This window comes from Culex pipiens, chromosome 2 (assembly GCF_016801865.2).
Source record: "Culex pipiens pallens isolate TS chromosome 2, TS_CPP_V2, whole genome shotgun sequence".
In the NCBI taxonomy this organism is placed as follows: Eukaryota; Metazoa; Arthropoda; class Insecta; order Diptera; family Culicidae; genus Culex; species Culex pipiens.
This window is the reverse complement of record NC_068938.1, coordinates 146610591-146635826: the sequence shown is the minus strand read 5'-3', so window position 1 is coordinate 146635826 and position 25236 is coordinate 146610591. Positions and strand designations below refer to the sequence as shown.

The window sequence follows — 25236 nt, the reverse complement described above, 5'->3', positions numbered from 1 at the left end:
TGTCTTGGTGTTATCTGGAAGAGGATTGAAAAAAAATGTTGGGAGCCTTTTGGAAAATAAACATCTTTATAATGAAATAAGCGAGGTTTTGCCTTGATTAATGCTTAAATTTGTTTCCGTGCAATATGTTGCTGTGTTTTCATGACAAAATATGTAGTACAAAAAAAAGGTTTATATTCGGTCGTCTTAGTTCTTCCAACTTTGATTTTGAGGTAATTCAAAGTAAAGCTTGAAACCCTTTGATTTTGGTTTTCAAACTTTTTTTTGAAAGTCAAATATTGGTCAGATATGTAAGTTAGAGTCTGACAAATCATATTTATAAGATATTTGATGGATATCAACATAAATCCATCTGTTTTTAGCGACTTTTTCGAAGAAATTTTCTATAAAAACGATTTCCAGAACAGACGGGAATAACATCTCAATAACAATTTGCATGATTGTTGTTATTGTAATGGTCTGGTCAGTTGTTAAATTAATAGACTGCCCCTGATCGCAGAAATGTCCCATATGCATTTTCATCGTTTTTGAGTTAACAAACAAATAAAAAAATATAAAAATTTAAATAACAAGGTCTCAACATTTCAATGAAAAAAGTGTTTTAAAGCGCATTTTACACCTGCCCAGTTGTTTTGCAATCATTAGTTTTCAAAATACAGTTAAACCTCGCATATGCAACTCATATGGGGGTTTCTTATGCGAAGCACGCATATGCGAGGTACAGGGCTTATGGGATTTTGGCTATATGGGAGACATGGCCTATATTGTTCTAAAAAATCATCTTAACTATGTAAATTTATAGTGTTTTGGAATCGTTATGATGTCAGCTATACAGCTACACCAAATTTACAAGGTTTACGATGTTCTAGGTCATCCGAAACTTCCTCAAGTTAAGGCCTATGTGTTCACCGCCGTACAAGTATGAGGTAGGCGATTGTGACTGTGGTTTTTGACCTCAGATCATATCCAGGTAGCCTCAGGGAGGTTAAGGGACTAGTCTACCGATGTGTGGTGATGTTGTGGGTCTTCTGTAGAGTCCCGGGAGTTACGACCGATGGGTCTACCGCCGTAACAAGATAGAGGTCGGAGGTTTTTGACCTCAGATCATATCTAGATAGCCTCAGGGAGGTTCAGGGACTAGTCTACCGATATGTGGTGATGTTCTGGGTCTTCTGTAGAGCCCGGGAGTTATGACCGATGGGTCTACCGCCGTAACAATAGAGGTCAATGGTTTTTGACCTCAGATCATATCCGGATAGCCTCAGGGAGGTTCAGGGACTAGTCTACCGATATGTGGTGATGTTCTAGGTCTTCTGTAGAGTCCCGGGAGTTACGGCCGATGGGTCTACCGCCGTAACAAGACAGAGGTCGGAGGTTTTTGACCTCAGATCATATCCAGGTAGCCTCAGGGAGGTTCAGGGACTAGTCTACCGATGTGTGGTGAAGTTCTGGGTCTTCTGTAGAGTCCCGGGAGTTACGACCGATGGGTCTACCACCGTAACAAGATAGAGGTCGATGGTTTTTGAGGTCAGATCAAATCCGGATAGCCTCAAGGTTTGCTTAAATGCTTTTTATTAATTTGGTCGTAGAAGGCGTAGATTACGAGATAAATTGGTGTCTTCGACAAAGTTGCTTGGATTGGCAAGCCCAACAACTTTCTAGAAGACAAAAAAATTCTCAAAAATATTCCTGAAAAGTTAGATTTTCAAAATCACCCTAATAGTGAACCACCCTAATTTTCAACCAAACCAAAAGTTGCCCCTTTCCATTTGCAACAACTCTTCTGAAGACACCAAAGCTCCAAAACTTCCCCATTTTTCGGAAAATCCGTTTTCCACTTAATTTTGCCATCTGGACCACTGTGCAATGTGATGATAGACCGATGATAGAAATGGGACAAGAAAGGGTTTATTTCCCCTAAAGAAAGTTAAACAATAATAAAAAGATTTGAACCATTTCGAACCCCTCCGAGTGATATGCCCAACGAAACACGACCTCACACTCGTTTTCCCCGAAAATTGGTTGTTGTTCACGCATTGGGTTTGCTCATTCGTCGGTGGCCATCCGAGTGGTTCACGTGTCTCTGGGAAAAATCAAGTTTAATTGTGCTGTGAAATGCAGCGAAAGTTTAAAATTCTTTCTGTTTCCGGATGGGTCGCAACATTGTGTGTGATTTGACGTCAATATTGCTTGCCAAAAGGGGTCATTTTAGGGGTAAGTGAAGCTGCAGCTGAAAATCTTGAAACAACGCTTATAACCAAATCAATTTCTAGAAATTGAAACGTTGAACTTTCCCAAACTTTACGAATATTGTGAAGGCTGACAAAGATCAAAGTACGAGCGCAACCTGTCAAAGCCTGTTGCGCCACAGGATGATGTACACGCTTACGACAAACCACTCAATTTTGTACGGCGCAACAGATTTTCCGCGCAACAGAAGAGATGCGCACTTCGGTTTGGTGGTGCGCGGATAATATGATGACTTCAACAAGTGTCGAAGGGAAAATCCCAAATTCCAGTATTGTGTAGTGGGAACCGTTATCCAACCAGATTCTACTTCAGAAATGTGGCAGAATATCAGTGTTGGTGCCAAATGTACAAAGTTTGAAACAATTGAGTAATTTAAACTTTTTTTAGGTGATTTCATCCAGCAGCCTAAACTTTCCTCGCGATCATCTCGAGCGTGGAATATGCCTTCATGATTGTATCAAGCGCAGAAATGGCATGTTTCAAATGAGTGATTTAACAGTCAACGAAGATAGTCAGCGAGTCGACTATTTGAGTTTTTGTGCAAAAGAATCGCTTCAGCGGACACACAATCTCCAAGCTTCTGTGTCGATTAAGAATTGCGTGACTTATGAAAGTTTGGAACAACCGTTGAGTATGCAAGTTTGATGGTATTGAAAATGTTAGAAAATTAAAATTCTTATTAAATTTAACAGAATTATCGGAAATGGCCTAAATAGCATTGGTTACAATAGTCACCATTTTAGTTGGATTTGCAACCATTTCCAAGCACAGCGTAAGCCGATCAAGCCCGTTGATAGAAGCATTCTCTTTAAAACGAAATATGGCCCGATTGTTGAACACATCAGATCAACCTCCAAATCTACCCTTCCTGGAAGGAATCCGGATCATCTTGACGGTGTTGGTACTGGTAGCTCACGCAAATACGGCCGTCTTGAGGACACCTCTAACGAACCCCGAGAACATTGAATTGGTAAGAGTACTTCAAATTCTCGATAGCCATTTCATGATCAGCCAGTTCTTCATTTCCATAGCAAAACGACAGCTTCTTTTTCCCATTGATCAACTCGCTCAACACACATGTGATCTCGATGTTCTTCACCGTGGCCGGAATGGTCCAGGCCGATAGCTTCCTTTCCGCCATAGACAAATCCGTCGGACGCATCCAAGTAGGTTTCGTGCTGAAGAAAATCTTTCGCCGATTGGCGAATTTAGTTCCAGCGTACGCGTTCGTCATCTGCTACCAGGCGACGCTTTTCCCGCGCACCAAGTTGACGCCGGTTGGCTTCAAACACCAAGACTACTGCGATCGTCACTGGTGGACGAACCTGCTGTTCATCAACAACTATGTTCACGCGAATGAACCGGTGCGTATCTACATAACTGTAGGCGTAGTGCTTCGGCAATGCTAACTAGATCTCTGTATTTCAGTGCTGGTATTTGGGTGTGGATTTCCAGCTGTTCCTAGTTTGTGCAGCTATAATGATGATCATTTGGAGGTTTCCTCGGACCAAAATGCTCTGCACTTACTTGATGATCGCGAGCTCTCTCGCGCTTCCGGCCTTTGAAATCTACAAGGAAAAGCTGGATGCCACGGCAACATTCAACATGAAACATGCCCTCACCGACTACCTATTTTGTTCATTTTATTTCCTTGTGTTCTGGAGGTTTTTTTTCGTTTATATTAACTCCTCACATGTTTGGCAAGTTAACGCAAGTTCTAAACATTTTTTGATTAGGTCCTATAAACAATAATGTAAACATTGAGTGTATCCCTTTCACACGTTATGTCAAAGTCCATCGGAGTAAGCGGGATACGCTCAATGTTTACATTTGTTTATAGGACCTAATAAAAAAAAAGTCCAGATTTCGAACTCCGGGCGTACAAGACTTCTCGCCAACTTTTTCAAAAAGTCCTATGTGCATAGGAAACGCGTTTGTTGTTTTGAAAAAGTAATCCATACTTCAAGTTCAATGCGAGGTCCTATTTCCATCAAATTTGTCATCTTCCGTTCACTCCTAGTGTGTAAACCTTCTGGTGGCTCACTGCTTAGCGTCCCAGACCACCAATCTAACGCGTTGGATAGGGGAAATATACCCTTTCTATCTTCGTCATATGGAGAGTTTGATGCTCGATTAAAGCTCCAAAAATATTATTTAGGCTATAAACTTACCAGCAACAGCACCGCCTCGAGTAAGCACGCAAATTTATGCCATTTTTACTGGCCAAAAAGATCAAATTTAATGCACTTTTGGTCATAATTTCTATTCCGCGAGACCATTTCTCATCATTTTGGTGGCACACACATCCACACGCAAGATGAGAGGTTACCTGCTTAACGAAAGTCGCCATCAATATCTTTTCACTTGCGCTAACGATTTCAAAGCCCTTAAGATATAAAATTGCTTCCAACTACCGGCAACATGTTCTTTTGCACATAAGTTAGTCACTCACTTGAAAAATAATCCCGAAAAATGTAAATAATTAGCAAGCACCATCAAAAAAACAAACGCGCTAAGTCTTCTGACGTTTGAATTTTGAATACCCATTCCAATCGAAGGCTGAAGAAAACCGAGCGAGGAGCGAAGGCAAATAAAGAACAAAGGTGGCCACCAACACCACCAACATGCTGGTGCAGCGCCTGTTGGAGTGAGCAAGTGCTGCCAGGAAACTTTCGCTATAAAGCTACTTTTCATGAGTGTTCGCTTAAAATTTCATCAATTTTGGCAGCACTAAGCAGACCCAAGAGAGCGCTGGAAGAAAAAAAAGAACTAAGCTGAAAAAAGAAAAATGGGCGTGGCCCAATGCACTCGACTGATTAGAATGCATTTTTGAAATATTTTTTTTAAATGCTTGTAAAAGGAATAGCATAACTTTTAATAAAAGTGAAAATAAACAGAAATGTTCACAAAAAGTTGCTCTACTCGTTGGTGTACTTGGTTTTAGTGAATTTCAAGGAACAATCCAGATTATCCAGCATCATTCAAACACGACCGCTTATTAGGCTTAAAATGGGCATATTTCCCCTACTACTTGCATACTTGCAAACGGTGTGACTTCGAATCCCACCTGTTCAAATTCTTGATTCCAAATTTCGAGGGTACCGACCGGACTTGATCCCTGAACCTTCTGCTTATGAGACAAAAGCCGCAACCATTAAGCCACGAAGCAGGTTAGTGAGTTGTGTTTTTCCAATCAGTGGATCCAAAATTCAAAATTTGCAAAAAATATAAAAGTTTCCTATTTGTTTAAGATGCAGTTTTGGTAGATTGTGCTCGGTCTGTTCTAGAGATCGTGTCGAGGTGCTCCGTAAAACTGTGAGAAAAACTGCGATTGACCAAAAAGTTAACTTATGAACTTATAGTCCATGAAATTCCCTAACTTTTGACCTAAAAGAGTATGGGTGTTGGAGACTGTTGCAAAAAGATATTTGGATTGAAATTTCGAATTCCACTAAGAGAATTGGAATTGATCAAGTTTTACGCAAATGCGAGCAATTGTAAGATTTTTGATGTATTTTGGACATTACACTTCAGTGACCATTTTACCCCGCTTCCCTTTGCTTAGAGGACTCATATTTGACATTAGTTCATCTCATGTATAGACAAACAAACTAAAGTTTCATCCAAATCGGAGCACTTCGATACTACCTTTGACAAACCCGTGAAAAACTAACTCAAATACAAAATAAACGTTATGGAATGAATTTTAAATAGTTTACAATCAATTGAACAAGTTTTTTCAGTTAATATTTTAGATTTCAGCAATCATTATTTTTGGCCCCATGATTTTTTGGGTTATTTTGAAGGAGGGACAAAAACTTGCAATAAAATTTGCAATTACCCATGTTTGTGATGGATATGAGCAGTTAAGCATCGAAAATTTGCTCAAATTTTACATTACTGCCCATAATTGAAAATTCGGCTATTATGCCAAATCAAGTAATCCGAGAAAAACGTGTTTCAGTGTTTGTCACCAAATCTCCGTCAAGGCAGTTTCCCATAAGAGTGGCATACTAGCCGTTTGGTTTTTCGCATCGGCAGCCAAGTCTAAACATTATTTCAGTGAAATTTAAGTTTCAGGAGATGCGTTGGAACATCCTCTACCACCTGGTACTAATATCTCGTTTTTTTCCAAATGTGGATACACTCAAACCCCGATGGTTTGACACCAACTGTTGTCAAACGAACGGGGTCACTTTTTAGTTTGACACCCCTTTTACATGAAGTTCGTTTGTTTTGATAGTGTGCGTGAGTGCCGTGTAAACAGTGACAGTTCGTCACTTTTTAGTTTGACTTTGACCAACCAACGGGGTACAAACTAAAAAAGTGTCAAACGAAAAAGTTACCAACCACCAGGGGTTGAGTGTATTAGCCGTTTTTTCAATGGTGGGCAGATTACTAACACTGACGAACTGACGTGCCACGAGCAAACCACTTTTGACCGCAGTTGTCTTCTTCTTGTTTGGCGTTTTTGCTTCTAGCGAACAATCTGTCAACCGATTTTTCTCTCTTTCCTCTCTTCACTAACTCTCTTATCTCGCTCCGCGCCAATGTTTACATGCAATGTATTGTTGAAATCAGCATAAACTGACACACGCTTTCGCCGAAACGAACAGCGCGCTTCAAAATCGTTCTGAGCGAATACTTTTTTGAAACGACGCAGATTACAAATTGAAGCAAAGTCGCAATATCGAAAACACGTGTGGGAACCTGAAGGTAGATAGAGTTGGTGTTCGCTGGAAAGTTTGCGGTCAGAATTTTCTCAAGAATATGTATGTGGTGGCACGTGCAGGCCAAGGGCGAATGATACTGGTAATACCTCTTCAGTTGACGCTTAGGCGAGGAACATCCTGGAAGGAGCGTCACTGACTACGTCCGTAGTCCTGTTAGATCATTCTTGATCAGGACAGTATAGCTCTGGTTCCTTGCAAGTGTCCTATTTTCTTACCTCCACGTTGGCTTGGTTTTCATGATGACCTAGCTGGTGGCCTGTGGAAACGGATCGTAAACCTTTGACCAGCGAGGGTCAGAGTCGAGACGGCTAGAAGAAAGGGGCGCGTCAATGTGGGAAAGGGAAGTAATTTGTGATTGTAGACGGTATTGTTTTGATTCGCAGTATGTTGAGTCAACTGCTGTGGATGTACCTGAGCATCGCAGAACGGGGTTTCTCCTCTTTCCATTTCAGCTAACAGCTATCTTCTGTTTATTTTGTTTCACTGATTTTCTAAAACGGCTTCTGTTTACTATCCTCTATTTGATTTCGATTTTACTTATTTGATTATCTTATTTCTCAACGCTTTTCCACTCTATTTTACCAATTGTTTCTGCTGTAACAAACTGTCTGCTTTCCCTTAATTTGGCAGCGATGTCAATTTTGTTTATCATGTGCCTTTTCTTTATTTATCTATTTGAATAATTTCTCATCTTCCCTGTAAATTGCCCTTAATACAATCTAAGCTTGTTTGTTACGTCTATTTATTAACTATTGTTAATTTCTTTATCTACTTCATAAATTACTATCTTTCTTTTACTATTGATTCTTTACATAGTATATTTCCTTCACTGTCCATTGTTTTGAAACTTCACCTTTTTCTTAAGCAAGTGAGGTTCGAGCCCTTACTCAATTTATGGAATGATTAAAGGATTAACACAAATATTACTATTGTACTTTTGAAAAACTTTTCTAAAATGCTTAGGAAAAAAATATTGTAACAAAACACCGCGACAAAAGAAATAGCAACAGATAAACACGACTCAACACTAGGAAAGATTTCAGGAGAAAAACAACACCCAGTAAAATAACAACTAGTTTTTGAATTCAAACTAAAAATAAAACAGTACTTGCTTTAATGAAAATTGATAGGCACACTATAAATGGTTAGGCGCTTATACTTACATCAAACCCTACGTAATGTACCACCCCCGGCCGAGTTAAAATGCGTAACCGGAAAAGAAGGTGTGCATGCCTGGCACGAACACTCAAAGCGTGTTCTAGCGTGCTGCTCGTACTGACTCAGAGCAAGGGTGAGATGTAGGTGTAAGGGCAGTGCGTGTTCGTCGGGAACCTAGTGCATAAGATCGGTCAAGGCCCGTTCTTACACTGAAAATTGCGAATTGCGAATTGCGAATATGTATGTGGTGGCACGTCAGTTCGTCAGTGTTACTAATTTCAAATTCTTCCTATAATATAGCTTTTGGATTATTGTAGAACCAAAGAGTTAATTTTTTTATGTTATTTTTTTCAATGCGCGAAATGTACCCAAATATATTTTATCTTAAATCTGATGTAACCATTCGATTCCAAGTTCCTTAAAAAACAGAAGTCATTTCTTGGCATTTCTTACAAGAGTCGTTACAACGTGTGCATACTGTAAGGGCTGTCTCTCGAAAGATAAGTATTTTGATCTACTATGTTACTTTCACGGAGAACTACTAAACTTGGTAACGCGTTGGCATCACAAACCACAACAACATAACAGCAACACGAGCTCAGCGCCAGGGACTCATTTCAAATTTACTCAAGAGAGGACCAAGTTGGTCGTCATAGTGTTTTACTACCACAAACACTAAAACGCCACCACGACGTCACCGATCGAGCACGTGCCTTTGGTCGCTAAAAATACATGATGCCAAACTGTGTAGATGTAAGTGTATTCCATCGATCGACGGAAAATTTGCCAAGCAGCGATCAGTCTGAGCGTTCAGAGGGCGACGCAGGACGCTTGATCATCACGTAGACACGCTGCTGACGTGACGACGTGCGCATGTTGGCGTCGTCTCTGTTGCCAGCTGATTCGTGACTACGCGCGCACACTACAACGCTTCTCACTTTTGGGGACGGAGGTTAGCCAAGGGTCGAACTCATTCTCCCTGAAAGAGTCATAAAACAATATTCGTTTGATTGTGCTTGTTTAGATAGGACTTTTCTGTCTGGTTTTATTGTTGATCTTTTTCATTCAGATGTTTAGCTTCACTCTTTGTCACATTTATAATATCGATAAAATATATTAAGCGCTAATTGATGCACTAACACGACTCACGACTTTCCGTCCACTCATCGTGAGGTCAACATGAAACTTTTATGTACACAGAACGAAACATTTTCTGCTGAATCATCGTGACTCTTCCGTCGACTTCCTTTCCGCTCGCGCAATTATTTTCGTTTCACTTTTCGCTTGCCATTCCGCAAGTTTCGCACCACACTAATCCCGTTTTTGTTGCCAACAAACCAATCACAGCGAGGTTGAGATTTTGCGGACAGTCCGGCCATAGGTCGTTTTCGGAGCATCCTTCGAGGTTTGATCCAGTCCCGGTGGCTTTCCAAAGGGCGACGGCCGGAAAGCCGGAACGATCGTCGGGCGTCGATTTAAGCGACAATAAATATATGAAATTCTGCTAACATGGGCGATTAATACTTATTTACAGCTGAAATTGAGAGGGGGAAGAAGAGAAGAAACTGTTGAATGGAACGGATTTTTTTTTCTGCAAGGATGGCATGACATGCAGTTATAGTCAATGCAAAAAAAATAATATTCTGAATGCTTCTCGTTTGTTAAACCAATTTTCACATCTTTTTTCAGTATATGACCTTGATTTCGCAATATTTTGAAATTTGACTCTTGCTAGACAGTTATTTTGGGGTTTGAATATTTTTGGGATGTTTTGTGTTTTATTTTCCTATATTTTAGTTTGCGTTTTGTTTTCAAAAACGTTACTTAATCTAGCATAAGGTGCTTTCTTCATTTTTTATTTTCATACAGGAACAGGAAGTGATTTGTTTACCTTTTTTTGGTACCCTCCGCAAACGTCAAACCATACAAAAGTGCTTTGTATTGATTTGACGTTTGCTGAGGGTGCCAAAAAGTTTGGTTATGTTCTGCTTGCAAAGACAATAGCAATATCTGACCTTAAAAATTAATTAATTAAGCCAATTCTAACGATCGATAAGTTTTTCGAAATTTTCATCCTGACTTATGATTTGTATGTGGATTAAGTAAAAGATTGATTGGTTCAACTAAAAAATCAGTAAGTCGATGCATATGTGCTCTCCTGTACCTGGTTTTCCGATCTAGTTAGCATAAGAGAGCACAAAGGCTTCGAAGTGCAGCCAAAAAATGACGCGATCGTAGAAAGTTTTAAGCAAATTAAACCGAAAATGTGAAATAAATTCGCTATTTATTTCATCATTGACCGGATTAAATGTCGAAACTAAACCGCTCGTTGCATTGACGTGCAACTCTTATCAGTGCCATCATTCCAAAAAGCTAAAAAAAAGTCCCCTATCAATCACAAAAACGTAGCCATAAACACACTCACCTATCAATGACTTAATTCCTAATCTGCACTCCCACAGACATCCGGCATCCTATTTGTCCTCCTTCTTGTTGAAGATGTACTCGTTGGCCATCGTGTACGCCAAGCCCAGCGAGAGCGCTCCCACCACCGTCCCCTGGGCGGCCACTCGCAGCTGCATCAGGAACACCGACGTTGACATGGCACCACGGTTCTTGTACTTGTACGCACCAATCCCACAAACAATGGCCAGTCCGGCCAATCCAATGGGCATGAACGGGGATTCACGGGCCTTACGGGCCAACTTGTCACCACTGCCTTCCTCCATATGTGGACTACCCATCTTGCTTAACTTTGGTTAGCTGTTGAACGTAACTAGAACGATTACACAAAAAGTCGCAACCGATCAGTACGAGGATCTACGACGGAATGATGCTCCGGTTTGAAGCAAAGATCCGCAAGAAGGTAAGCACCCCTTCCACCTGAGCATAAACCGTGTGACGACACACATACACCGAACGCGTGACACCCCTCGTAGTCCACGCGTCTTGCCCCCGTTCAAGGTCAACAGATCACCGCCCAACAAACCCCGATGGATTTCAGGGACGTTACATCACTAATTAAAGCAACCTGCTGACCTAGAACTAGATCTTCCCTTACTTACTAGGAGGTCCCAGCAGCTTACCTGACGAGTGGCACGCTCCTCCGATCAAAGAAGTCCGTTCCGGAGATGGATGGGCCTACTTGCAGCGCGAAAAGTGATGCAATTCGAATGGGAAAGCAAAACTTTTCCTTCTTCTTGGCGCTCTGACACTGACAGCTATGCTACCTTTCGATGGGTTTGAGAGGGTGGGACCAGAGTAGCGCAAGACGAAACGGGGAACCGCGTGTGTGCGAATGCTTGATGGGCACTCTTTCTCTCGGGTTTACGATTCTCTCTCATAAAATCAGCTGTGAGAGACGCGTCGATAGTGACAGAATTAAGGCAGGGAGGCCAGATATTAGGGGTTTGAATTTATGTCTGACTATTTTTTAGTTAGACCATGTTAGACGTCGTTGATTAGACCTTATCAAATAAAGTTGGTTTTCTTTAAAAATCAAATCAAATCGGCTCTAGGCGTTCGAAGACTTTAATGGTGCGTGATTTAACCTCTACTTATTTCAAGTTCTTTTTCGTACATCGTTGACCGATTCTAAGTGGTCTTAATAAACTAGATTTTCACCTCATTTAAAAAAATCAATGTGATTTTCTAAATGAAAATTGCATTTTATAAAATTTAAGTTTCAATGTGGTTCAGATGCGATATCATACCACTTTTGCAAAACTACATAATAATAAAAGACCAAATACCAATAACAAAGCTTGCGAGCACATGAAACCTTGGTCTGTTTGGTTCAGTTTGGATTTGTTTCCATGTTTGTTCGTTAAAATAATTGTTCTTTGCAACTTGCACCACAACAAAAAATTTAAAAATGCTTTTTAATTGAATTTTATAAAATAATGCTTGGACGCAAAATGTTAACTTGTCAATTTTTGTATTTAGCAAAAAATCTTTAAAAAATACATATTGTTTTGGAGGAGATAATTATCGCTTAATTCTAGCACAATACCTTTTTTGATGCGATGTCTTTGGGGCCAGCTTCGTTATACAAGGTGATACCAGCACAAAATATCCTTTTTTGTCACGATCTTCCTCAGTTTCCATACCATACCATACCAATCAGCATAGCACACGAGTGCTGTAGCAAGAAGACACTTCCATTTTTCTCGGTCTTGGGCTGCTACTCTCCAATTTCCCAGATTACAGATCTTCCGGATATCACCATTCACTTGATCTGCCCACCGTACGCGCTGTTTTGCCTGCTCTTCTGCCTGTGCTGCCACCCGATTTGGCACGTTCAAAAAGCAATCTGACAGGCTGGCTCTCGTCCATTCGGGCGACATGGCCGGCCCACCTGAGCCTCCCGATCCCCGCCTGGGCGGCAGTGGTCAGTTCTTCAAGAAACGCGCGCAGTTCGTGGTTCATGCGTCTACGCCACACTCCTTCAGACACCTGCACTCCACCGTAGATCGTTCGTAGCACCTTCCGTTCGAAAACTCCAAGGGCACATTCGTCCTCCTGCCGCATCGTCCAGGTCTCGTGGCTATAGAGGACTACCGGTCTAATCAGTGTTTTGAACATCGTCAGCTTCGTGTGGTGTCGCACTCGATCCGAAGTGAGGGTCTTCCGCAATCCGAAGTACGCACGATTTCCAGCAAAAATACGAGTCCGGATCTCTTTGCTGGTGTCGTTGTCGGCGGTTACGAGCGATCCCAAGTACACGTACTCGCTCACCTCCTCCAACTCATCACCATCCACAGTTAGCGGGGTGAGACTTGGGGGCCGACGTCCTTTGAACCCCTTGCTCTTCTTTGCCGTATTCATGCCAAGTCCTACACGCCTTTCTTGTGCCTTCTGTCGGGTGTAGATATCTTACACCGTCTCCAAGTTTCTCGCCACAATGTCAATGTCATCGGCAAAAGCAAGCAACTGGTAGAACTTGTTCATAATCGCGCCTCTCGTTTCGATGCCCGATCTTCGGATAATGCCCTCAAGGACGATGTTAAACAGCGCACAAGATAAGCCATCGCCTTGCTGCAGCCATCGGCGTGATCCAAAGAGTTCCGATAATTTCCCTCGAAACACGCACGTGACACATCACCCCATCCAAGGTTGCCTTGATACAGCGCAAGTGGAGAATCCCATGAACTTGACCTGCTTGACACAGTGACCGCCGACGGAAGCCGTGCAACGAGAGGATTGATTTCATGCTGGAACCGGATTGATGGAGTCTACTGAAGTAGCTATTTAACTACGGCAAACAACACTTTTTGACAGTTTGGCAGCTTTGTTTGTACAAACGTCAACCTGCATACATTTTGCCTAGTCTACGAGTTTGGCAAACTGTCAAACACGAAAAAGTGCGAGTTTGTTTATGGTAGTGTAATGGCACCTTGAGTAACACGTTCCGGGAACGGCTGTTACTAACCGAGAGACTCTTTTTGCCAGTTGCGACATCCACTTATTTTGTTTCAATTCCACTTGCAATCCGATATTTCAACAATCCGACTAAAAAATCCGTCCTCGCGTTCCGGGGCCGGAACTTTTCGCGATCAAAATCAACGAGAGCGGCTAACTGACTGAAGCTTTCGCGAGCATAAATCACCAGCATAAGAAAGGGAACATCAAAATGGCTGTCGAAACGGCTCACATCTCGCGAAAGCTTTCTTGTTATGGGCACGACATAAACTCATAAATCTAACCCTTGGAGAAGCACGTCCATGGAAAAAATATTGGAGATGACAATTTTAGGACTTTTCAAAGTTAAATGAATGATATTTTTAAATATTCAGAAAATTAAAAAAAACTTGCAGTAAAGAACTCAGAACTTAGCTCAGCGATTGTCGAGAACTAGGCTTGCTATTTGATTTTTTGGACTGAAATAAAAAGGCACAGATTATCACTCAGAAAGTTTTTACTGATGTAGTTTTTATTTAAACAATAGGGTGTTGTACAGACAGTTTGCCTACAATTAATTCGAACTTCAAATCATTCAATGATACAGAGACCACCGGGGAATCGCTCCAGAGCAGACGGATGTTGTCAATGGAGGCACGATTGCTTGTAAATTGTGTGTCATTTTGTATCCACGATCGTTTAAACATAATAATACGTTGCAATTTCCGTTTGAAGCGGTTTCGAAATCTTAAAAAAAAATCCGTTCAACCAATCTTTGAGGTTGAAAACTTCAGCTGCAATGGAAATGATAGTTTCAAATTCCTTTTTTAAAAAAATCGCCCTCTGATTGCACAATATCCGTCGCCGCCGGCCGCGATCGTCTACTTCCGTTTCTTGCCACGAAGCGACGCAGCCGCCACCGTGCCGGACTCGACGGCCGTCACGTTCAGCTGGTCTCACATCTTGATGTCCTCGGGCGGTTCGTGGAAGAGGCGCAGATGTTTGGTGAGGTCACGCTGCCGGGTGAAGACGCGCGAGCAAAACTCGCAGTGAAAGATCTCCGACACGGAGGCGGTCGCGTTCGGGCCGTGAAAGCGCTCCTGGTGCTTCTGGTAGTCGCGCCGTTCGCTGAACTTGGCCCCGCACTCGACGCAGCTGAACGGGAGCGAGAGGGTGTGCAGACGGAGGTGCTTTTTGAGATTTTTGTCCGTCGTGTAGGGCTTTTTACAGATGGGGCATTTGACGCCGCCGGATTCGACGATCTTTTGATACTGGGTGCTGCGCACTTTCGGGGGCGTCGAACCGTCGTTGGAGGCGATCGTGGCGGAGTTGGTTGTTCCGTTGCTCGAGTGGTGCTGGCGCTTGGAGGAGGTCGCCGGCAGATCCAGCATGTTGACCAGCTCTTCCGGCAGGCGTTCCACGGGTAGTACGTGCTTGAACTCGGTGTCGATGTCTATCCGGGACTCGGTTTTGGTCACGTGACCGGCGGTCGCTTCGTTATGGCTGCGGACCATGGCCCGGGTCGGGTCAGTGGCCGCGTGTGACCGGTCGCGGGGATCTACGTTCGTCAGCCGGAACTCGTACCCGAGCGCCGGTTGCATCAACGGGTACAGCGGGTACCCAAATCGCCGGTCGTCCATCTGGTTGGGGGCGTTGTTCTCGTGGTTCGTTTGCTGTTGCTGTCCCGCCGGAGGATGATCCTTCCTTCCGTTTCCCTCCGAACGCTTCTGCTTAATCACCCAGTCACTCTTCCGGCAACGATCACAAAAACGCTGAAACTCCTCCAAGGTAAGCGTGCATTTCCAGCAGATGGCACAGGTAAAGTCCTCCTGGTAGCTAATCTGAACTCCGGTCCACTGGTAGACCTGCTGGATCAGCTTCTGGTTATGGTTGTGTGTCCCAAGCGGAAAAATCGGCACTACTTTCGTCTGCGAAAAACACAACCGGCAGTAGGTAGCGGGATTATTCGTTGGCCTGCAAAACAGAAAAAAAAGACACAAAAACCCCGACCCCGCGGGATCCAAATCAGTTCGCATCGATTCCCTTCCGTAAGCCGTTCCGGGTTTGCGTACAGGTAACTTACACATCGCCCACAGTTTGCATTGCCGATGCGAATTCCGTCGTCGTCACCGCTGCCTGCCGGACCGGAAGTTGCCCCCGATTACGCTCGAATTAATTTCACCTGTTTTGTGGTGAAAATTAGCCTGTAAACACAGAACTCGCTTGGCTTTTTTTTCTCGCAAAGATGCCGCAGGATTCAACTTTCTACTTTTTCCACCGCAGTTCGTTTTGATGGCTGTCACAGAGGTGGCTTGGCGAAGCTTTTTTTTTTGATTGCGAGAAGAGGGTGACAGAACTTTGTTCCCACGGAGAGCAAACAAGAGCGAGAGAGCGAGTGGAGCTTTTTTAAGGTGAGGGTGGGGAGATGTGAGCCGATATGGTTGTTTTCGTTGGATGGCAGTACATTGAAACCCCGATAGTTTGACACCAACTGAGTAGGGAAATTTCTCGTAATTATCTCATCACACGCAAAATCCACATAACACAGATCTGTGTAAAAAAATTACACAGATTTCTGAACAGTTCCAGCTGTCAAATCTGGGTAATTTTATTACACAGATCTGTGTAAAAATATACACAGATTTTCATTCAGCTTTCCTTTCAAATCTGTGTAAAACAGTGACGCTGCTAAGATGGCGTCTTTCATGTTCCGAGAACTTGGTAAGTTTTTCGATCTCTTGATTATTTATTATAATTTTGTTTAAATGGATTTATCTTTCAGATTTTTTACATTCCGGCCATAAACGTGTCGGGGATATGAAAAAGACACGTGATCCTGCTCCTAGAAGACCCATTTCAAGCATCTGATGTCAACGCGGAAGCGACAGTCTCGCCTGCTGCGGAACCAACCTGGCAGCCTGTTCAACCAGGCGGAACGTGTATCCGGACTTATTCCAGTCTAAAACATGTGGACAAACATTCCGCCTTCCAGCCGGTTCCGGTCGAAGTGTTCCGGAAGCAGCACGAGCAAACTGACACTGCGGTGCGTTCAAATATTTGGGTCGCGAATCGAGTTTAGAATGTATATACAAGAATCTTCAAACTTACGTTAATAAATTAACTTTTTTTAAATTATTAAATGATATAAAATGAAATTTTCTATAAAACAATGATAATATTCTACCCAAATTCTGTGCATCAATGAACACAGATCTGTGTAAAATTTAACACAGATCTGGGTAAAATTTTACACAGTTTGCTTAACCAAAATTACACAGACAGACAACGGCTGAACACACATCTGGGTACAAGGCTTTTACACAGATTCTGTGTATTCCAGGTTTTGGGCGATCTGTGTCAAATTTTACACAGATCTGTGTTATGTGGATTTTGCGTGCAAGCTGCAGCAGGCTGAGGCGAACTCGGATTGGAAAACAAATTCAACGTTATGGCCGGCCTGGTTCAGGAAATCTGCGCCAAGCTGTGTCCCGAGAAGACTATTGCGGTATCAACTTGCATCTGCTGGAAGGCGCATCACATTTGGCGGCTTGCTTAACGAGTTCCGGGAGGTTTAAGGTGGCGACCGGTGCTAGAACAGGGGCAGTTAGGCGCGATCGATTGGACAAGGAAGTAGCAACATCGAAGCGATCCGGTATGGCCACCGCTTCGGTGATCCGGAAGTCGGCGATCCGGTATGGCCACCGCTTCGGCGATCCGGTATGGCCACCGCTTCGGTGATCCGATATGGCCACCGCTTCGGCGATCCGGATGTTTCCTACCGCACCGGCCGTTGGATGGTCCGAAAGCTGTCTGAAAGGACGGTCCTGGTTAAATGTGGTCGTCTAGCTGTTCCGTTGGTTTCTTGGCAGCTGGATAGTCACGGGTTCTTGCGGGAAAACTTGCGGTGAAAAAGTCCAAGCAAAGTGCTTCTTGCTTAAGCCACGTGAAAGCAGCTGTCAAATAGGCGCTCGATTTTTTTACTGGCAAAACGTCACTTTTATAAAAGTGACGTCTCGCCAGAACACTGATTTAAATCATACAGTGACTTCAGCGCATCCTGTACATCCATATTTACCGTGTATTTATCATATAAACGTGATTCGCTCCGTATTCGCTACGGATCAAAAGAGTGCCCAACCCCGTGTGAACGCCCGAAATGTCAAAATCGCGCAGTGGTACCAACATTGCGAAAAAAGTGTGCCATGGCATGACAGCCACATTTTTTGTCTAATGTTGGCGCTACTGCGCGATTTTGACATATCGGACGTTCATCATTCGAACGCCATCTTCGCTTAAAAACCCGGATTGAGCTCTTACTTGATTTCAGTTGAAATCTCCTTTTAGAAACTGTAATAGGGTCCTAATGCCCTATGCAAATTTGTATGTACAACGGTAAAACCACAAAAAAAACATGCCCGTGTGCTCTCTTGTTCTATCTAGATAGGAATCCCCGCAAGCTTAGTTCAAAAGAGCACACCGGCATCGATTTGTGATCACTTTTTTTTTATTTTCATGCATAAAAACAAATTGACAAAACAACTTTTTTCGATAGATCAACTATGGTCCCCTCGAGGGGGGCGTCACTTCTGCGCTAACCGAGCGATAAAGCTTCCTTTTCAAACCTTTGCAGCGTTCACTTTCACCTTTCCGCTTTAACTTGCTTTAACGCGCGTTAACCGCGATAACTTGCTTTTTGGCTTAAATTTTCTTGCGTTCTCGCATCACACTGCTCGATTTTTTTGACAGCGAGAGCAAATGACAGTTCTCGTTGTCAAATTAATCGAGCAGTTTGTTTTGCTAAATTTTTCTCCGTCACCGGACGGATAGTGGTTCCTAAAAGGAGGAAGCAAGATTCGGCTTCAAAGATTGCAACTTCCGGACGGAACATTAATGAAAACGGGCGTGTTCCGGGCCGGTTTGAGTGCGAAGAGCCTGCCAACGGAGCTGTACGACGATAAACCAGGGGAGAGCAAAACTGGTGGAGACAGATCATCTGTCGGAACCGTTTCCTGCGCCTGCAAAGGGTTCCTGTTCCAGCGATTCGAGACGGATCGGTCTTTCGTCGATTTCGTGGTGGAGACAGCCTTTTCAGTGTGGGAGTTTACAAAAAGGATTGACCAGGACCGCGAAGTGTTTGCCAGGAATCGAAAGGCCAGAGGAGAACAGTGGTGGCAACCAGGAAGTGGCCAATGAGATCCTTGAGCTGGCTGGTGAAAATCAGGGCGAAGCGTTCGAACATCTGTTTTTGTGCTATTCGGAGCCGGCCGGAATCTCTCAGAGCTAAAGCCGCCGACCTGCTACATGGTGTTGGTTAGTCAAACACTATTCTTACTTTAGTTTTTGCTCAAATTGATTTTTCTTCACCCTACAGGACGGCATGATTGAGAGACTGGCCGTGAACAACTACAACGCATAGGGGCGCGTTTCCCAGCTCGGAAGACAACATCGACTGCAGCCGGCACAGGCTCCCGTTGTTCCGGAGACCGTCGCAGTTGCGTCCAACAGCGGCGGTGAATCCTTCTTGAGCTTCTTGGTAAAGAACTCGGCCACATGCCGGACGCGGCCGACAAGGAGTAAAACGAAAATCTAGCTGTACAACCTGAAATGCTGATGAAGACGTGTGGGTGCTCATATTTAGCCCCAGATGCTAGTTACATGGGTGGGTCTCGTGGCGCAGGGGTAGCGGCTTCGGCTGCCGATCCCGATGATGCTATGAGACGCGGGTTCGATTCCCGCCTTATCCACTGAGCTTCTATCGGATGGTGAAGTAAAACGTCGGTCCCGGTTTCTCCTGTCTCGTCAGAGGCGCTGGAGCAGAAATCCCACGTTAGAGGAAGGCCATGCCCCGGGGGGCGTAGTGCCAATAGTTTCGTTTTTGCTAGTTACATATGTCCGAACAACCCCTGAAAATTTCAGGTGGATTCTGATAGTAGAATCGCGCTTAATTATTGTGTAAATGCATAAATAAATCTTAAGCTAAGTGAAATAAACAGTGTCAACAGAAAAACAGGATTTTATTCAATTAAGTATACAAAATCATATCGAACTAAGGAGGCTGCGGGACAAATTTGCCGCGGGTTGGGACCAGTGCGCGAGACCAGTGCATGGGAACATCCAGTTTGGAGTTGCCGCCCTTGCCGTTTGAGCCGTTGATCTTTCTCTGAATGCTGCCCAGCTGGTTGAGTGCGTTCAGTGCTCGATCTTATCCGTGATTGGGATGCAGCAATGTCGATGCTTGACGGAGTCTCGCTTTTAGACCAGGACGCGGATCGACTAGAGTGAGAAGTAGCCGTAAGTGAAGTACGGATCGGCGATGCGCAACATTTTCTTGGTGGCCATGTTCAGCTTGAGGATGGTGGTTGTTGATCTGGTGCAGACGGAACAGCAGCAGCACTTTGCAGACCTTAGGACTTGTGTCGGTGATTCATCTTTTTGGCATCATGTTGAACCAATCGTAACCGGTCACTTCACTGCGCGGAAGAGTCCCTTCGATGGGGTCGGGCTCGGGAATGTTCAGCTGGGAGTTGCCCGTCCTTGAAGAACTCCGCCAGCATAGGCACCGGTGCCGGCAAACCATTACTGTTGATGCTGTCCTTGCGGTGGTCCAGATACAACAGTGGACCTCCATCCACGAAACTATTCGTATCCGCGAGGAGCAGGAGAAACTCAAGAATCAGCGCACGGCGATACTGTTGGTCTGCAAAAGAACCAGAATTAAACCAGTAAAACTTCCAGGTAGATTCGGACCAGCTTACGTAGGCACTCAGCTGCTCGTACAGGTCGTGAAACAGATGTAGACTTTTCCGACGCCAAGCCATGCCGTCGTCGGAGGTCGTCAAGAGCTGGTTTTAGTCGTTGAAGGTGATCGAGTTTACCGCGCCCAGTTGTCGTCCATACTCCTGGACGAAGTCGCCACTGCAGGTGCTCCACTGTAAGAGAAGAAAATTTGAGGTTTATTATCCCATTATATTTTGTTCATTCTACTCACACAAATGCTCTTTAAGATCGGACGTCGGACGTTCCCGTCACTAGCAGGAAGCACTGTTCGGGGCACCACATCGGCCCAGATTGACTACGACATCGTGCGGCGATGCAGAAACGTTCGCCCAAGATAGTTTCCAAGTCCTTGTTGTGCTACATGCTTATCGTTCGGCTTATCCTTAGTCATGCGGTTCCGGCGCTGCTTCGTGGCCATCATCTCCTCGATAACAACCCGCTCGGCCCCGTTCGGCCTCGACACAAGTTCCTCGTCCTCGTCTCACAGTCCAAACACTCCATCAACTTCTTCCGGATTGTCGTTTTTCTCTTATCCCCCGCCCGATTCGCTATAGAAGATTCAAACACCGTCTTCCCGTTCGTGTCGTGTCGTGCGGCCTGCAAGTGCCCCACCACCTCCACTAGGTCCTTCCTTCACCAACGGATCATCTTCGGCTCCAGCATCTGCTCCGTCAAACCCGGATTCTCCGGACCTGCCATCGGTTCAAACATCTCCTCGTACCTCGGACTCGGGACGATTCCACCTGCCCCGTGAAACCACCAGCGGGGCGGAAAACCTGCAGCGGTTTCGCCACCGAGTGGGCAAAAAAAATGAAACTCACAGAAAACGAAAAAAAACGAAACGAAACTATTGGCACTACGCCCCCCGGGGCATGGCCTTCCTCTAACGTGGGATTTCTGCTCCAGCGCCTCTGACGAGACAGGAGAAACCGGGACCGACGTTTTACTTCACCATCCGATAGAAGCTCAGTGGATAAGGCGGGAATCGAACCCGCGTCTCATAGCATCATCGGGATCGGCAGCCGAAGCCGCTACCCCTGCGCCACGAGACCCACAGATTGCTGTTTATTTACGAAAACTGCAGGAAAATAATCAAAACAAAGAACGGGTTGCCAACGAGGGGAATGTCACTCCGCGATAACACACTAAAACGCATGAAAACGAGCTCGAAAAGCATCAACGCTACTCATCGTACCGAGTTTTCACATAACGCCACCAGAAAGTAAGTTATCGCAAGTTAACGCGCGTTAAAGCGAGTTAAAGCGGTCAGCGTCTGCTCGATTTTTGAACCAAACCAAATCGATCTTGCAACCCTGCCGTCATTTTCGAGTAGTTTTTTTTCGGGTTTGGCAACCGAGGGGCATGACACTCCCGAGATGAGCTCGCGATTTAACTGCGATAACCTTCGATGAACGCGATCTGCCACGATTGCCAAGAATGAGCGCGATCTGGCACGATTTCATCGCGATGTGAGCGCGATGTAGAAAAATCGCGCGATGTCAGCTGTACACTGCTCGAATGAGTTTGACAGCAACCAAATGACAGATCTTGCTGAAATTCGATTCGAGCAGTGGAAGAGCAAAACAAAACAAAATAAACACGTGGGGAAAGTGGCTGTAAGAGGAAAAAAAATTCTACCGGATTACCAGGAAAAAATGGTCCTCCCGAAGTTCAACCGAAAGCCCGCCATGAACAAAAGAACGGCGGCTGGGAGAATTTCCTGAAAAGCCAACCGAAGATGCTGCCGCCACGACGAGCGCCGCCGAAGAAACCCAAGCCGGAATGACCCCTATGAAAGGCGAGGAAGTCGTCGCTGTCGATTCGCCAGCCCAAGCGACATCCCATGTCCACGCCATAGATAAGTTCCCTGTGCCGGAAGTCGTCGCGGAACCTGCAGTCTTTGAGCCCAAATCCAACCCGATCCCCGGCCTTCCATGCTATTCCTTCTTTCTTTCTAGGTTATGATGTTTGCATAAGCTTCCATGTCCCAGACCAGTACCAGCGGCCAACAATATGGTTCCTACGTCATCACATCGGTGCCGGCGAAAGTCATCAAGACTAAGAACAACCAATCAGTTAGCTGGACGCACAATCGCTCGAGCTGGTCGGTTGAATCGGTAGTTTTGCATCCACACCGGCGACCACGGCAACCAGTACGGCCACGAGCAGGGTGCCAGAGCAGAAGGTTTCCGATGAAAGTAGCAGGTTGGCCAGAAGCAGCTCGAGCTCGAGTGACGGAAGTGGAGGCAATACCACGACAACGACCAGTAGCAGCAACAGAACTGATCTGGCTGTACCGCTTGGAGCAGCTGTAACAGTGGCCACGGCTGATAGAAAAAACAGCAGCATCAGTTCTGACCACGAGAACCTGCTCAACCAGCTGGCCCTAACATTCTTTGCAACCAAAATGTCCTGCAGCGGATCGCGCAAAGGTCCATGGGAACCCCAGGTCTACGCCGGATACGCCACCGCTCGGCCACCAGTCCGGACCGTCGTTGCCATCACTCAGTGGTTAAGGACTGCCCAACATTGAGGACTCACGCGTGCCCTATCGCTGCGAGCCCGGCGCCACTTGGCTGTCGTAATTAAAATTCTCGCTCTTCTTCTTGTTTGCACACTTTTCAGACGCCGAACTGATCAATGTGTCGCGAATCTTTTGAGAGGTCATGCACGACTTCCGGTCGGACCTACTGCCCACGCCCACGCGAGTTTGTCTAGGTGCACCAGCACGTGTCCAATATCATTCAGCACAAGACTGGAGCGCACGACACGAAGGACGACTCGGAGAACGAAACCTTGTCGGAGTGCTTCGACGAAATCTAACCTATCTGAACAGATTTGAACTAGTCGCTCGAGACGTTCAACCCCGAGGGCAGTTTGGTGGATGCGGCGGACGGCTCGCGGGTAACCATCTACAACTCCGAGTAGATCGATTGCATCAACGCTCTCAACGGCTGCACCGACATCCCGAGTGTAAGCAAGTCGACACTGTAATAATCTTACTAAATCTCAAAACGATTCTTTAAAAATCACCAGGAATTGACGCGTAATCAAACTTAATCGGCGTGAACTCGTTCCGCAAGACGCGAAGGGCCGGCAACCAGAACCAGCTGGTGATGTCAGGGACGTCTTTGCCGATCGAAGACGGACTGGCCAACACTAAGCAGTGTAATTTTCGGCAAGCAGCGGCCGCCGCTGGCCATCTGGTTACATTCGACTCGAACCGTCAGATCTCGGACATGCTTCACCTGCGACCTGCAAAGTCACTCGAGAGGATGGTTCGGCGGAGGCGGTGGACGGCTCGCGGGAACCCTTTACAACTACGAGAGGATTGAGTGAGTCGTTGAGGTAATCCACGCGAGCTTGCACAAGTGATCGGCAAAGAATTGCCACTGCCGAGCCAGTGGAATCGGATACACTGCTGATGCAACCAGAAACGCCATGTTACCAGCTCAGAAAGACACCAGCTCGGAGCAGCAGCCGCGCATTCAGTGAAAACTTGAAGCAGCATTTGAAAGTGTAATTGTAGTCGTGTTCAGGTTCAGGCTTCGCTTAAAAATTACCAAATCTAAAATAAAATTTATTTAATTAAATAAGCGTTTTATACATTTTAGAAACAGTTAAGCGGTGCTAAACCCAAAACTACTTCCAGCAGTACGCCGGAGAAAACCGCGCCACGTTCGCCGTTGACCAACTTGATGATCTGGACAACAAATTCCTGATGGTCACGTAGAGTGTCAACACCGTGTACACGGAACCGCCTTTCAGAGCTTCTCCTGCGACCTTCTCTACTACCTCAAAGACATCCCCGAAAAGTGCCGCGAAATCTGGGTCAAATCTGCCGCCCGACTGGTTATTCGTCACCTTTCCTTGTTGTTTCGCCATCGTCATGCTAATCGCCAACTCAAGCGCCTTCCAGCTCGCTCGAATATTCAATAGAACCACCATCTACTGCATCGTAGTGGCCGGAACGTTCGGGGTCTTCTTTCACCGCGATGCCGGCCTCACCTTAATCGAGCACGGCACTTTTTTTCGCCTCTGTCGCCTTCAAACATTAAAAACTAGACAAACATCACCGGAAACATCTGCCAGCAGTAACGCTGAAAAAACTTCATCAACAGAATCTCCTTCGCCTTTACAACGTGCGTTCTCTGTTCAAACAGCTCCATCATGCTGGAGCAACAGGTCCTGCTGGCCATCTACAAGGTCCAAAAAAGCAGCCACCTTAAGATTTCCGCGTTGTGCTGGTCCGCCCTTTCCAAATCCACCTTCGTAAAACTACTCGCGCAAGCGTTGCTCGGCATCGCGTTGGTTCGCACCTGCAGTGGGCACTTCCGGTATCGCGACGAGCAGAGCAGCAACACCGGCTGCGTCCTGGAAGGCAGACGCCGCAAAGCGCGACCGGATCCGGTGCTGGTCGTAGCTCTGGTGCTGTAAGTGGTTTGTGATAAGTGCGGTACGGACCGATGGTCTTGCGCCATTGGACACTTTGTGCTTGCGCGGATGAATACTAAAGGCAACTAAGCACCACCCTTACACTCGTGCCTGGGTCGTAAACGGCCTGCTGTTGATCCGCTCGGTACACGCGTCGCAGCAAATTTTCTGTTCCCGGCCATCAACTCAATCGAGATGAACGCGTTCGGGCAGGACTGGATCGAATACCTCGTTGCCTGCACTGGTATACGTTGACGCCGTGCCTTGCTTTGGCCTTCGCTTCCCGCAGCTCGATGCTCACACTTCCATCATGTTGGCCACACTCTCGGCACTCAGACACAACTCGCACATTCTCCGACACATATTCACGCTTTTCCGGACCGCCCTCGTTTGGTTAACGATCTTTTTCGTCTGCAAATCGTCGTTCAGACTGTCCTCGACGTCCGCGTCTGACATGCCGACGTCGTCCTTGTCCGATTCGTTG

At 45.3% G+C, this 25236-nt stretch overlaps 2 protein-coding genes across 4 annotated transcripts; both read right to left on the bottom strand.

Moving 5' to 3' along the window:
• Nucleotides 1-9293: 9293 nt before the first annotated feature.
• On the bottom strand, nucleotides 9294-11386 carry LOC120414919 (HIG1 domain family member 1A, mitochondrial-like). Of its 2 annotated transcripts, XM_039576251.2 has the most exons (3): nucleotides 11228-11386; nucleotides 10567-10917; nucleotides 9294-9675 (listed from the first exon to the last, which is right to left on the bottom strand). In XM_039576251.2, exon 2 carries the CDS (start codon nucleotides 10883-10885, stop codon nucleotides 10616-10618), a length of 270 nt encoding a protein of 89 aa, XP_039432185.1. In that variant the 5' UTR covers nucleotides 10886-10917; nucleotides 11228-11386; the 3' UTR covers nucleotides 9294-9675; nucleotides 10567-10615. The 2 variants fall into 2 exon arrangements, with proteins under 2 accessions (XP_039432185.1, XP_039432186.1); XM_039576252.2 differs by lacking the exon at nucleotides 11228-11386 and having other exon boundaries at nucleotides 10567-10979.
• Nucleotides 11387-14040: 2654 nt separating this feature from the next.
• LOC120414914 (hypermethylated in cancer 2 protein-like) lies at nucleotides 14041-15903 on the bottom strand. 2 transcript variants are annotated; one of them, XM_039576247.2, is made up of 2 exons: nucleotides 15625-15868; nucleotides 14041-15515 (listed from the first exon to the last, which is right to left on the bottom strand). In XM_039576247.2, exons 1-2 carry the CDS (start codon nucleotides 15642-15644, stop codon nucleotides 14498-14500), a joined length of 1038 nt encoding a protein of 345 aa, XP_039432181.1. In that variant the 5' UTR covers nucleotides 15645-15868; the 3' UTR covers nucleotides 14041-14497. The 2 variants fall into 2 exon arrangements, 1 of the variants encoding a protein (XP_039432181.1); XR_008212010.1 differs by having other exon boundaries at nucleotides 15374-15515; nucleotides 15614-15903.
• Between the last annotated feature and the right edge of the window lie 9333 nt (nucleotides 15904-25236).

Bases quoted from the DNA above. Each gene is read 5' to 3' on its own strand.
- LOC120414919 (XM_039576251.2), bottom strand. From the start codon at position 10,885: ATGGGTAGTCCACATATGGAGGAAGGCAGTGGTGACAAGTTGGCCCGT.
- LOC120414914 (XM_039576247.2), bottom strand. From the start codon at position 15,644: ATGCAAACTGTGGGCGATGT. The intron at 15,516-15,624 runs GTAAGTTACCTG...TCTGTTTTGCAG, and splicing joins ATGCAAACTGTGGGCGATGT to GCCAACGAATAATCCCGCTA.